This window comes from Thalassophryne amazonica, chromosome 2 (genome assembly GCF_902500255.1).
Source record: "Thalassophryne amazonica chromosome 2, fThaAma1.1, whole genome shotgun sequence".
Classification (NCBI taxonomy): Eukaryota; Metazoa; Chordata; class Actinopteri; order Batrachoidiformes; family Batrachoididae; genus Thalassophryne; species Thalassophryne amazonica.
Genome location: NC_047104.1, coordinates 38,165,442 through 38,178,485, shown reverse-complemented (window position 1 = coordinate 38,178,485; position 13,044 = coordinate 38,165,442). Strand labels below are relative to the sequence as shown.

The window sequence follows — 13,044 nt, the reverse complement described above, 5'->3', positions numbered from 1 at the left end:
TGAGCATCATTGATCTCAAAAACAGCAGTGGACCCAGGACAGTACCCTGGGGTTCCCCAGTCTTAACTGCAGAAAATTCTCTTGCAATGCCATGACATATGATGATGCAAGAGAACAAAGTTCCATATTTTTAGGGTTCCAGTGCTTCCTGTCTTATTGTGTGTTGATGAGACATTGATGCACCCAATCATCCAAGGTAACAAACTGGATGTCTTTGGTACTAGATCTTTTTGGATACTGCTGGAATGACTGTGTTAAATGAATGGGTAATTAGGGAGACTCCTATGAGGTGCATCACTTGCATTGTGAGGGAACGTCACAACATTTTGGTCACATGCTTTTCTGGGCATGGTCCCAAACACACGTGCCTCAGTGTTGAGGACCTTAACAAGTACAACAGGCTAAGGAGACAGATAACTTCTTTCAAGAAGGTGAAGATGGACTGGTTGTCTGTGTGGATGGTTGCCATCCAGGACCCAAGGGGGTTTCATAGTGTGGTGGATGCAGTAACACACCGCACCAAGTCAACAAGTCAAATCTACCTACGAGTACAAAAAAGTCACCTGAACCTGAACCAGCACATGCTCCCAGATCTGACCTGTGGCAGACGACAAGGAGATGCTGTCACAGTTTCCACTTCAGATCTTATTTTCTGGTTATCAAACCCACTTTTTTGTTTCAAGCCAATTAATATTTGGTACCAATTCCAAATTTATTTCCAAAACCAAGCCTGAACCCATTCTTCAATTTCAATTTGTTTCCTTTATATAGCGTCAAATCACAACAGAGTTGCCTCAAGGCGCTTCACACAGGTAAGGTCTAACCTTACCAACCCCCAGAGCAACAGTGGTAAGGAAAAACTCCCGCTGAGGAAGAAACCTCAAGCAGACCAGACTCAAAGGGGTGACCCTCTGCTTGGGCCATGCTACAAACATAAATTACAGAGATAATTCACAGAACAATTCACGGACGAATACACAAGAACTGCTGTTGGTGCACAGGACAGGAGGATCGCCAACACAAACACAACTCCCATCTCTGGATGGAGCTGCACCTTAAACAGAGAAAAAACAGAATCAGGCATCAGAAAGACAAAAATACTGTATAATTTGCCAGCATTAATCAACAAGAAAAACAGAAGAAATACTAAGGTGATCGCCGGCCGCTAGCCCTAAGATTCACTAAAAGACCCAGAATTTAGGTGAAGTTGAGGCTGCGGCCCACTTCAATTACTAATAACATGAATTAAAAGAGTAAAAAGTGTAAAACAAAACTGCAGCAGTATGCTAGCCATATGAAAGGGAAAATAAGTGCATCTTAAGTCTGGACTTGAAAGTCTCCACAGAATCTGATTGTTTTATTGATGCAGGGAGATCATTCCACAGAACAGGGGCATGATAAGAGAAAGCTCTGTGACCCACAGACTTCTTCTTCACTCTAGGGACACAAAGTAGTCCTGCACCCTGAGAACGTAAAGCCTGGGCCGCTACGTAAGGTTTAATTAGGTCAGCTAGGTAGGGAGGTGCCAGTCCATGAATAATTTTATAGGTTAGTAGCAGAACTTTAAAATCTGATCTCACTGGGACAGGAAGCCAGTGAAGAGATGCCAAAATGGGTGTAATGTGGTCAAACTTTCTGCTTTGTGTCAAAAGTCTGGCTGCAGCATTCTGAACCAATTCTTAGTCTGAACCCATTCCTTGGTGGTGGAAATGCCACAAAAGTATACTTGTGGTAGGTTCAACTCTTGGAGTGTCACTCAGAGGGGCTATTTTTTTACATGAAACAGAATTAAAGAGTTCAGCTTTAATGTTTCCTGTCTGCTATAGAACAAAACGACCACAAAAAAGAAACTCCAGACAAAAACAAAACATAAAATATAAAAATTAGTCAACACACCAGAAGAACAACAGATGAAAGCTCACTGTCACAATGTTCAACAGAAAATAGTACAAAGAACATGAGGTACAAATGACCACGTTAGACACAAAACTCAAAGAACTGAAACCATGTTTGTGCTGCAACACAATACTTAAATACAAACATATTTAAAGGCGGTTAAGTTGTGTCTTTACCTTTGGATGCCTTGAAAGGTGCTGCTGGCCATGTCCACAATGCCGCCAGTTGGTCGGGCCACCACGCCCACCAGCCCCTTTCCAATGCCTTTGAAGAAGCCTGCAGCGCCCTCCTTTTTCGCCCCTGCAAAGTTTGGACCAGAGTTCAATGTCAGTCAAGAAAACCTATTCAGCTACTGCTCTGACTTACAGGTCTTCACAGAACTGCTTGGCTCTTATTAACCTGTGAAGTGCCTTGAGGCAACTTTGTTATGATTTGGTGCTATAGAAATGAAAATAAATTGAAACTGAAATTGACCCAATTCACAATCAGTGCCACATGAGGTTGGTGTAAATATTACAACAAAGAAGCAGTTTTCTTTAGTCAACATCCTTGGGAAGACCCTTACCTTCCACAGGTTTGGTGATGATGCCAGTAACTCCACCAACAACTCCCTGCAAATGCACAGAGGGTGAACCATTACAAACCATGTGTGTGTGTGTGTGTGGGGGGGGGGGGGGGGGTCAGCGCTGTCAGACACACAAGGCATATACACTGACAGGTGTGGTGCCATCTATAGACAGTGCACCCAGAACGTATTCACAGTGTCACTTTTTCCACATTTTTTGGAAAACGATCATCCTGCTGGCTCCCAAAAAAGCCCCACAAGATCAGAGAACAATGTGATCAGGAATTAATAAGCCAGGGACAGAAACAGCAATTCAAACTCACAACAAAGAACCTTTACCCATTATTTTCTATAACTGGCATGCCTCATAATACTATGTTGTCCATCTACATCTGTGTCCTAAAGCACTGGAGTTCCACTGTAATGACAAAAAAAAACTGAAAACAAAAAACTATCAGAATAAAAGTGAGTGATTGTTTAAAAATTGTCCACAGAATCAAAGGGTCCTACTTGCCAGATGGCCTTCTCAGCCATCTGGCATACGCCTTTAGAAACACTGTGTTTTTAAAGGCATATGAGGGACCATCAGTGAGCTGAAGACCTGCTGGCTAATGCAGAGATGCATAACCATGTAAGGCTCTAAAATTTATCAAGTACTTTAAAATGAAAGATTAAATTCATTTGTAGGTAAAAGATTAAAAAAGTAATATCGTGGACTCTTCAATTTGATTAAAGTCATGCAGCAGCATTCTGGATGATTTGCAGATGGTTCTGAGATGCCTTAAACTCAAATATGAAAGAAATTTGATCTTTTTTTGACAGAGTTATGAATTTTTGAAAATTTGTTAAATCTTGGAAATTTGGAAAAATCCCTATTGTTGTTGGATTTCCAAGATTTTTCCTGACTTTAACTTTGACCTATGAGCTTGAAAATTTAATCACTTCTTGCCTATCAGGATATGAATCTTCTATGAAATAGTAGCATCTGCTGTTGACGCTACAAACTCAAAACTATTATGTTCAAACTGCTTTTTTAGCAATCTTGTGAATCACTAAACTAGTATTTAGTTGTATAACCACAGTTTTTCATGATTTCTTCACATCTGCGAGGCATTCATTTTGTTGGTGTGGAACCAAGATTTTGCTCGTTTACTAGTGTGCTTGGGGGTCATTGTCTTGTTGAAACACCCATTTCAAGGGCATGTCCTCTTCAGCATAAGGCAACATGACCTCTTCAAGTATTTTGACATATCCAACACCATAGTAGGAGAAACATGCCCATATCATGATGCATGCACCACCATGCTTCACTGTCTTCACTGTGAGCTGTGGCTTGAATTCAGAGTTTGGGGGTCGTCTCACAAACTGTCTGTGGCCCTTGGACCCAAAAAGAACAATTTTACTCTCATCAGTCCACAAAATATTCCTCCATTTCTCTTTAGGCCAGTTTATGTGTTCTTTGGCAAATTGTAACCTCTTCTGCACGTCTTTTATTTAACAGAGGGACTTTGAGGGGGATTCTTGCAAATAAATGAGCTTCACACAGGCGTCTTCTAACTGTCACAGCACGTACAGGTAACTCCAGACTGTCTTTGATCATCCTGGAGCTGATCAATGGGTGAGCCTTTGCCATTCTGGTTATTCTTCTATCCATCTTGATGGTTGTTTTCCGTTTTCTTCCACGTGTCTCTGTTTTGTTTTTTTTTGTCCATTTTAAAGCATTGGAGATCATTGTAGATGAACAGCCTATAATTTTTTGCACCCGCGTATAAGTTTTCCCCTTTCCAATCAACTTTTTAATCAAACTACGCTGTTCTTCTGAATAATGTCTTGAACGTCCCATTTTCCTCAGGCTTTCAAAGAGAAAAGCATGTTCAGCAGGTGCTGGCTTCATCCTTACATAGGGGACACCTAATTCACACCTGTTTGTTCCACAAAATTGACAAACTCACTGACTGAATGCCACACTACTGTTATTGTGAACACCCCCTTTTCTACTTTTTTTTTACTAATAGCCCAGTTTCATAGCCTTAAGAGTGTGCATATCATGAATGCTTGGTCTTGTTGGATTTGTGAGAATCTACTGAATCTACTGGTACCTTGTTTCCCATGTAACAATAAGAAATATCCTCAAAACCTGGATTAATCTTTTTAGTCACATAGCACTACTATTATTCTGAACACTACTGTACATGCCCTGAGGCATATCAGGTTAGTGCTTATCCCAGACAGTGTGAAGCAGATGAAAAGTCTATGACTGCTCCCTGGATGGGATGCCAGGCCACTGCAAGTTACCTAAGAGGCTAAGGCCAATACCCACTTACAGATGGTTTGAGTGAGACAAAGTATTTTATACAAGGACAGTGACAGGTAGCAGGAAGCACGGACCTGGTCTGTAGATTGGTAATCGAACTTCTATCCCAGAGAGCCACCTATTCTGTTTAGTCATGCTGGGTTGGTGTCAAAATGTCCTAGAATGTTCATACCTTCAGCAGTCCTTTGCCACCTTTGGCCAGACTATCTCCAAAGTCTTTGGGTGGTCGATTCATCTCTTCACGTCGTTTCTGCTGGTACTCCTTGTCCATGGTAATAGCTGCAAGGCCTTTACCCACTGACCCTGTGATGCGGGATACCACGCCTGCAGCGCCACCTACAAGAAAGATTTTTGGAAGGTATTAATCAATTTGTGTACACATTGATACTTTGTTAAATGCCACAATAGATTTTATCGATGTCAGTCCATTCATCATCTTAGGGTATTAGGAGCTACAGTGGTTTCCATTCTACACTGGTTGAGAGATGGAGGTCACAGTGGACAGTTTAGATTGACATTTTATTGTGATAAATTAGGAAAATAATCATTGCCAGACATGTAACTGATGATGATGGTTACTTTTTTGAAAAATAACATCACTCCGTGAATCCAGTAAGTTGAAGTGGCACTGACTAGCACCTTATTTGTCTTGTACCACATTTCTTTTTGAGGCAAACTCTACTTGATTGGTCCTGGCTACGGTCTGGCATGAAGTTGGACTGTTCCCATAGCAAAATGGGGTTCTATTTTTTGCTCATTTCTATTTCAGCACACAGAATAGGTGTTGTAAGAGAGAGAACAACAACAGACTCTTAAGTTATTGGACATCTCAGTCTACATACCTGACCTACAGTCAATGTGTGTTTAAAACTAGGAACTTAGGAACTATTTGCATCCATTTTTGAAGGTGATTATATGTTATTTGATGGCTTGTATAATTGAAATTTAGAACGTTTGTGTTCTTTAAAACTGGTCAGTCCCTCAAATCGCAGAAGTGAATATTGCTTACCAACAGTGTGACCCAACAGACTGCGGACTCCGATTACCAAACCTTCAGCAAACTCCTCTGGGCCCTGCACAGCACCCTGAGGAACACAAGGGAACCACAACACTTTAATTCATAGCTCTGATATTATCGTAAAACAAATGTTCAAGAACTGACATTATGTATACACAGAACTGTTTTTTTCCACCTGCAAAATATAGCGAAGATCCATCCCATCCTGTCTATGGCTGATGCAGAGACCCTGATCCATGCATTTGTTTCTTCTAGATTGGACTACTGCACTGTTCTATTTTCTGGTTTCCCGCAGTCCAGCATTGGGGGTCTCCAATTGGTTCAAAATGCTGCTGCCAGACTCTTGACAGGAAGCAGAAAGTTTTACCACATTACACCCATTGTGGCGTCTCTTCACTGACTTCTCTCTGTGAGAGCCGATTTTAAGGTTCTGCTATTAACCTATAAAATTATTCATGGACTGGCACCTCCCTACTTAGCTGACCTAGTCAAGCCATATGTACCAGCCCGGGCTCTGTGTTCTCAGGGTGCAGGGCTACTTTGTATCCCTAGGGTGAATAAAAAGTCTGCGGGTCACAGAACTTTCTCTTATCATGCCCCTGATCTGTGGAATGATCTCCCTGTGTCAATAAAACAGTCACATTCTGTAGAGACTTTCAAGTCCAGACTTAAGACGCATTTATTGTCCCTTTCGTATTGGCTAGCATACTGGCATAGTATGTTACTATGCTTCCTACCCTTTTAAAATCATTTTATTCGTAAACAGAGCGGGTCTCAGCTTCAACTTTATCTAAAGTCTGAGTCTGTTAGTGAAGCTTAGGACAAGTGGCTGGAGATCACTTCAGCAATTCTTCTGCTTTCCTGTTGTTTAATGCTGAATAATTATACCTTAGGTGTAATTTTTCTGGCCAACTGATTGTTTTCTTTTTCTCTCTGTCCGAAATGCAGTTGGATCCACGTGCTTGGATTTCTGATGATTTCTGGAAGAGACACGGAACAAATTCTGCTGCAGGAACAGATCCAACAAGTGGCTCTATGACCCTCAAACCCCCCCCACCAATGGTGGACTGGATACCTACATGTGGTATTAGGGGGCATGCACACGCAGTGACCGGCAGCAAGAGTTTGGCGTTCGAGTTTATTGTTTTAATACTTGTTTTTAAGAGTTTATTCCCCTTGTATGTCTATCATTGTGTAAATGCTCATTCTGCTGCTAACTGAAATGGATCTCCTTTATTTTGCCACATTGTGGCTTTTATTTTATACCCTGTTTGTGAGGGATCTCACCGGAGCTGTTAATCCAATAGGGGCACATCATAGTCATACTTACACCAGAGACGTGTTGATGCAACTGAACTGTGTCAGTCTGAATCGTGTGACAGATGTCACATTACCAGAGTTTATCCTGAGGGATTTTAATCATCTGTATTTTAACAAAAGTGATTTGACAAGGAAGAAGAGGAGAAAGCAGGGGAAACTAGGTGGTGTTAGGCTGCGTTTGCGTAAACAGCAGCTCACCAGGATTTCCCTGCCCTCTGTGATTATAGGAAATGTCCAGTCCCTGAGAAATAAAGTGGATGAACAATAGAGAAACGTCCACTTCCAAAATGATTTTAGGGACTCTTGCGTCATGGCCTTTACAGAGACGTGACTCACTGAGGAAGACAGACGCCAGTCTGCTCATCAATGGTTTTGGAGCTCCCTTTTGTCTAGATCATCAGGCTGAAGTGACAGGGAAAGCACAAGGAGGCGGGGTATGTTTGCATGTCAACAACTGATACAGCAGCTCTGAGACTGTCAGATAAAATCTGCACACCAGATGTTGAACTTTTATCTGTGTCACTGCGTCCTTTTCATCTGCCCTGTGAATTTCCACAACTTTTTATAACAGTACTACAACTCCTGGCAAAAATTATGGAATCACCGGCCTCGGAGGATGTTCATTCAGTTGTTTAATTTTGTAGAAAAAAAGCAGATCACAGAGATGACACAAAACTAAAGTAATTTCAAATGGCAACTTTCTGGCTTTAAGAAACACTATAAGAAATCAGGAAAAAAAATTGTGGCAGTCAGTAACGGTTACTTTTTTAGACCAAGCAGAGGGAAAAAAATATGGAATCACTCAATTCTGAGGAAAAAATTATGGAATCATGAAAAACAAAAGAACGCTCCAACACATCACTAGTATTTTGTTGCACCACCTCTGGCTTTTATAACAGCTTGCAGTCTCTGAGGCATGGACTTAATGAGTCACAAACAGTACTTTTCATCAATCTGGCTCCAACTTTCTCTGATTGCTGTTGCCAGATCAGCTTTGCAGGTTGGAGCCTTGTCATGGACCATTTTTTTCAACTTCCAAAGATTTTCAATTGGATTAAGAGCCGGACTATTTGCAGGCCATGACATTGACCCTATGCGTCTTTTTGCAAGGAATGTTTTCACAGTTTTTGCTCTATGGCAAGATGCATTATCATCTTGAAAAATGATTTCATCATCCCCAAACATCCTTTCAACTGATGGGATAAGAAAAGTGTCCAAAATATCAACGTAAACTTGTGCATTTATTGATGATGTAATGACAGCCATCTCCCCAGTGCCTTTACCTGACATGCAGCTCCATATCATCAATGACTGTGGAAATGTACATGTTCTCTTCAGGCAGTCATCTTTATAAATCTCATTGGAACGGCACCAAACAAAAGTTCCAGCATCATCACCTTGCCCAATGCAGATTCGAGATTCATCACTGAATATGACTTTCATCCAGTCATCCACAGTCCACGATTGCTTTTCCTTAGCCCATTGTAACCTTGTTTTTTTCTGTTTAGGTGTTAATGATGGCTTTCATTTAGCTTTTCTGTATGTAAATCCCATTTCCTTTAGGCGGTTTCTTACAGTTCGGTCACAGACGTTGACTCCAGTTTCCTCCCATTCGTTCCTCATTTGTTTTGTTGTGCATTTTCGATTTTTGAGACATATTGCTTTAAGTTTTCTGTCTTGACGCTTTGATGTCTTCCTTGGTCTACCAGTATGTTTGCCTTTAACAACCTTCCCATGTTTGTATTTGGTCCAGAGTTTAGACACAGCTGACTGTGAACAACCAACATCTTTTGCAACATTGCGTGATGATTTACCCTCTTTTAAGAGTTTGATAATCCTCTCCTTTGTTTCAATTGACATCTCTCGTGTTGGAGCCATGATTCATGTCAGTCCAGTTGGTGCAACAGCTCTCCAAGGTGTGATCACTCCTTTTTAGATGCAGACTAACGAGCAGATCTGATTTGATGCAGGTGTTAGTTTTGGGGATGAAAATTTACAGGGTGATTCCATAATTTATTCCTCAGAATTGAGTGAGTCCATATTTTTTTCCTCTGCTTGGTCTAAAAAAGTAACCGTTACTGACTGCCACAATTTTTTTTTCTTGATTTCTTATAGTGTTTCTTAAAGCCAGAAAGTTGCCATTTGAAATGACTTTAGTTTTGTGTCATGTCTGTGATCTGCTTTTTGTCTACAAAATTAAACAACTGAATGAACATCCTCCGAGGCCGGTGATTCCATAATTACTGCCAGGGGTTGTATACATTGACACAAAGGCAAATGCTGTCTGTGCCTCTGGCACTGTTTTTGATGCTGTAGAACAACTGCAGTCCATCTCACCTGATGCTCCTGGTTTTATCTTAGGTGATTTTAACCATGTCTCTTTACATTACCTGCCCAACCAGATGTGGTAAGACTTTGGATTTATGTTATGGGTCAATTAAAGATGCTTTTAAATCACTCCCTCTTCCCCCTATGGGTTCTGCAGATCATAGTTGTGTGCACCTTCTGCCAACCTACAATAGATAGATAAACTTTATGGAGCTCACAGAGGAGAAATTTACATGTTACGTCAGCTCTTAAGAAAACACACAAGGTGGGTGCAAGTAGAGGAAAATGTTCATCAAACAGCGTGTGCAAGGATAAGCAATAATAATAATACTTGTAACAGTACAAGACATAAGAAATGAGGTAGAAATAGAATATATATATATATACACACACACGCACTCACATACGTGCGTATATATATATATATATATATATATATATATATATATATATATATATATATATATATACACACACAAGGTCTGTGATAAAAAAGCGGTCCTTTTTATTTTTTTCAAAAAATAAATGAATTTGATTCATATGTTTTTACGTCAGACAAGCTTGAACCCTCGTGCGCATGCTTGAGTTTTGTCATGCCTGTCGGTAACGTCATTCGCCTGTGGGCAGGCTTTGAGTGAGGTGTGGACTCCCCCTCCCGTCGGAATCTCTTTGTCTGAGACGCTGCAGGGAGACGGCGCGCGTTGCTTTATCAAATTTTTTGAGGACCGGTGAGGGATATCCGTGTGGACACTATTCGAGAAATTCAGCTGGTTTTCGGTGTAAAGTTTAACGGCTGATGAGAGATTGTGGAGTTTCTTTCGCTTTAAGGACAGTCCACAAAGCGGATCGGCGCGGCGCGGTCGGAGGTGGCGTCCGTCTGGCTGTTTTGAGCTGAGAACATCCTAATTTAAAGCTCTGTTCACCCAGGACGTCGTCAGAGAACAGAGAAGTTTCAGAAGAGGCCAGCATGAGGAGTTTATGTGGACATTCCACGTTAAAGGAGATTTTGTAATAAAAGAACGTGCGGACGAGTCGGGTCCGTGACAACGCCCCAAATCCGTCTGCGCCGCGACAGGAAAAACACCTCCGTGTCGAAAACCATTTGTAAAATTCAGGCGGCTTTTGATGGCTTTCAACAAGTGAGTATCTCAGAAATTGTTTAACAGCTGGGCATGTTCCAACTTGTCCGTTAAGGTTTCCAACGGAGGTGTTTTTCCTGTGGCGACCCCCCCGCGGTCGGGTCCGGCCCGACATGCGAATCTGCCCGCACGTTCTTTCATTACAAAATCTCCTTTAACAGTGGAATGTATGGATAAACTCCTGATCCCGAATTCTTCTGAAAGTTCTCTGTTATCCCACGACGTCTTGGGTCCACAGAGCCTGAAATTAGGAAGTTTTCAGCTTGAAACAGCGAGACGACGCCGCCTCAGAGCGCAGATGGCCGTCAGGCGCCATGGGCCATCCTTACGGCGACAGTAAAACTCCAAAATCTCTCATCAGCCGTTAAAATTTTCACCGAAAACCAGCTGAATTTATCGAATGGTGTCCACTCAGTTGTGCCTTACAGTTTTTGAAAACATTTTTATCAAACAAAGCAGCAGTCTCTGAGCCATTCCTAAACAATGAAAAAAATCGACGAGAGGGTGGGCCACTCCTCACTCAAAGACTGCCCACAGGCGAATGACGTAACCGACAGGCGTGAAAAAACTCTTGCATGCCCACGAGGGTTCGAGCATGTCTGATGTAATCACACGTGTTTCAAATCCATATAGTTTTTGAAAAAAATAATAAGGTCCGTTACCTTTCTCACAGACCTCGTATATACACACACATACATGCATACACACATATACACCCATGTACATACCTATATATATGTATACATATGCATATACACATATACATACACATACTCCCATACAAGAGTGTTTTAAAGAGGGACAAAGTACAAACCAAGGAGGTGAAAGGCTGGACTGTTGATTCTGAGTTCTCCCTGCAGGAATGTTTTAACTGTACTGACTGGGATATGTTTAAGCAGTCTTGTGATGACTTAGATAAACTCAATGATGTCATATGCTCTTACATTGCTTTTTGTAGAGATATCATTGTTCCCTGTAAGAGAGTTAAAATTTATCCCAACAACAGACCATGGGTCACTAAATCAGTGAAATCCTGTTTAAAGAAAAAGAAGGGTGCCTTTAAAAAGGGAGTAGCTTCAGGCCTTTTTTTAGCCACCTAGGAGCTTAAAATAGAGATTCCTAAAGCAAAACAGAGGTACAAATCTGAGCTGGAGAATAAGACGCCTGCTCACAACCTTGGGTCAGCTTGGTCTAGTATGAAGGCTATTGCGGGCCTCCAAAATATGAAAAATAGCAAAAGCATCACTTTAAATAGTTTCAACTCAGATAATGAACTACCTAATGCTCTTAATTGTTTTTACAATCGTTTTAACACATCTGATTTTAGCAAAGAAACCCAGGAACTTGGTCTCAAGCTCCATGACCCCCGACATTTTTCCTTTAACCAACGGGATATTGAAACAGCCTTCCTTAGCACAAAAGTAAACAAGAGTCATGGTCCAGACAAAATCTGCAGCCATTTACTCAAATCTTGTGCAAAAGAGCTGAGCTGAGTTTCTTTTATCATATTTTTAATCAGTCCTTGGAAACACAGCATGTTCCCAAAGTATGGAAAGATGCTGTTGTGGTCCCAGTTCCTAAATCCAGCAATCCCACAACCTTGAATGATTTTAGGCATGTTGCCCTAACATCAATCCCGATGAAAATCTTTGAGAAATTGTTATGGTCTGAAATGCTAAAAAGTACTAGGGATGCACTTGATCCGTTACAATTTGCTTACAGGCCTAACAGAGGAGTGGAGGACGCCACACTCACGCTGCTTAATCTGCTTTTTAGGCATCTGGAGGGAAATGGGTGTTACGCCAGGCTTTTGTTTATTGACTTCTCCTCAGCTTTTAACACAATTCAACCCTGTATTTTAACCCAAAGGCTTTTAGAACATTTTAAACTAAACAGTATTCTTGTGGGCTGGATTTTAGACTTTAACAAACAGAACACAGAAAGTCAGAGTGAATGGGCTTTTATCAAACAACATGTGTTCTTCTACTGGCTCGTCACAAGGGTGTGTGCTCTCACCTTTGTTATTTATTCTTTATACCAATATGTGTCAGAGCACTTTTAAAATCAGGTTCATTTTAAAATATGCAGATGACAGTGATTGTCAGTATGCTGTGGGACAATAAGAACGGCCACGGCCGTGTAAGTTGACCCCTTTGTTAAAGGTGTGAGGACTCATATCTTCAGCTCAATACATTAAAAACTAAAGATATGGTCACTGATTTTAGGAAGCATGCCAGCACACCTGACAACACAATAATTAATGGCCAACCAAATTGTGCAAACTTGTAAATACCTTGGGACTATCACTGATAATTCACTGAAGTTTGAGGCAAACTGTGAGGTGGTGTGCAGGAAGGGGCACCAGCGCTTGTTCTGCCTCAGGAAACCTTCCTACTTCCACATCGGCCAAACCATGTCAACACTATTTTATTGTGCTTTGATTGAATCTCTTTCATCCTTTTAT

At 41.2% G+C, this 13,044-nt stretch overlaps 1 protein-coding gene across 1 annotated transcript in view; it reads right to left on the bottom strand.

The window, feature by feature from the left end:
- LOC117503539 (vacuolar protein sorting-associated protein 13C-like) overlaps positions 1-13,044 on the bottom strand; it is a 305,374-nt gene that overhangs the window by 24,154 nt on the left and 268,176 nt on the right. The window contains 4 exon segments of the mRNA XM_034162801.1: positions 2,073-2,196; positions 2,462-2,507; positions 4,948-5,111; positions 5,785-5,860. Of these exon segments, the coding sequence (XP_034018692.1) occupies positions 2,073-2,196; positions 2,462-2,507; positions 4,948-5,111; positions 5,785-5,860 (410 nt within the window).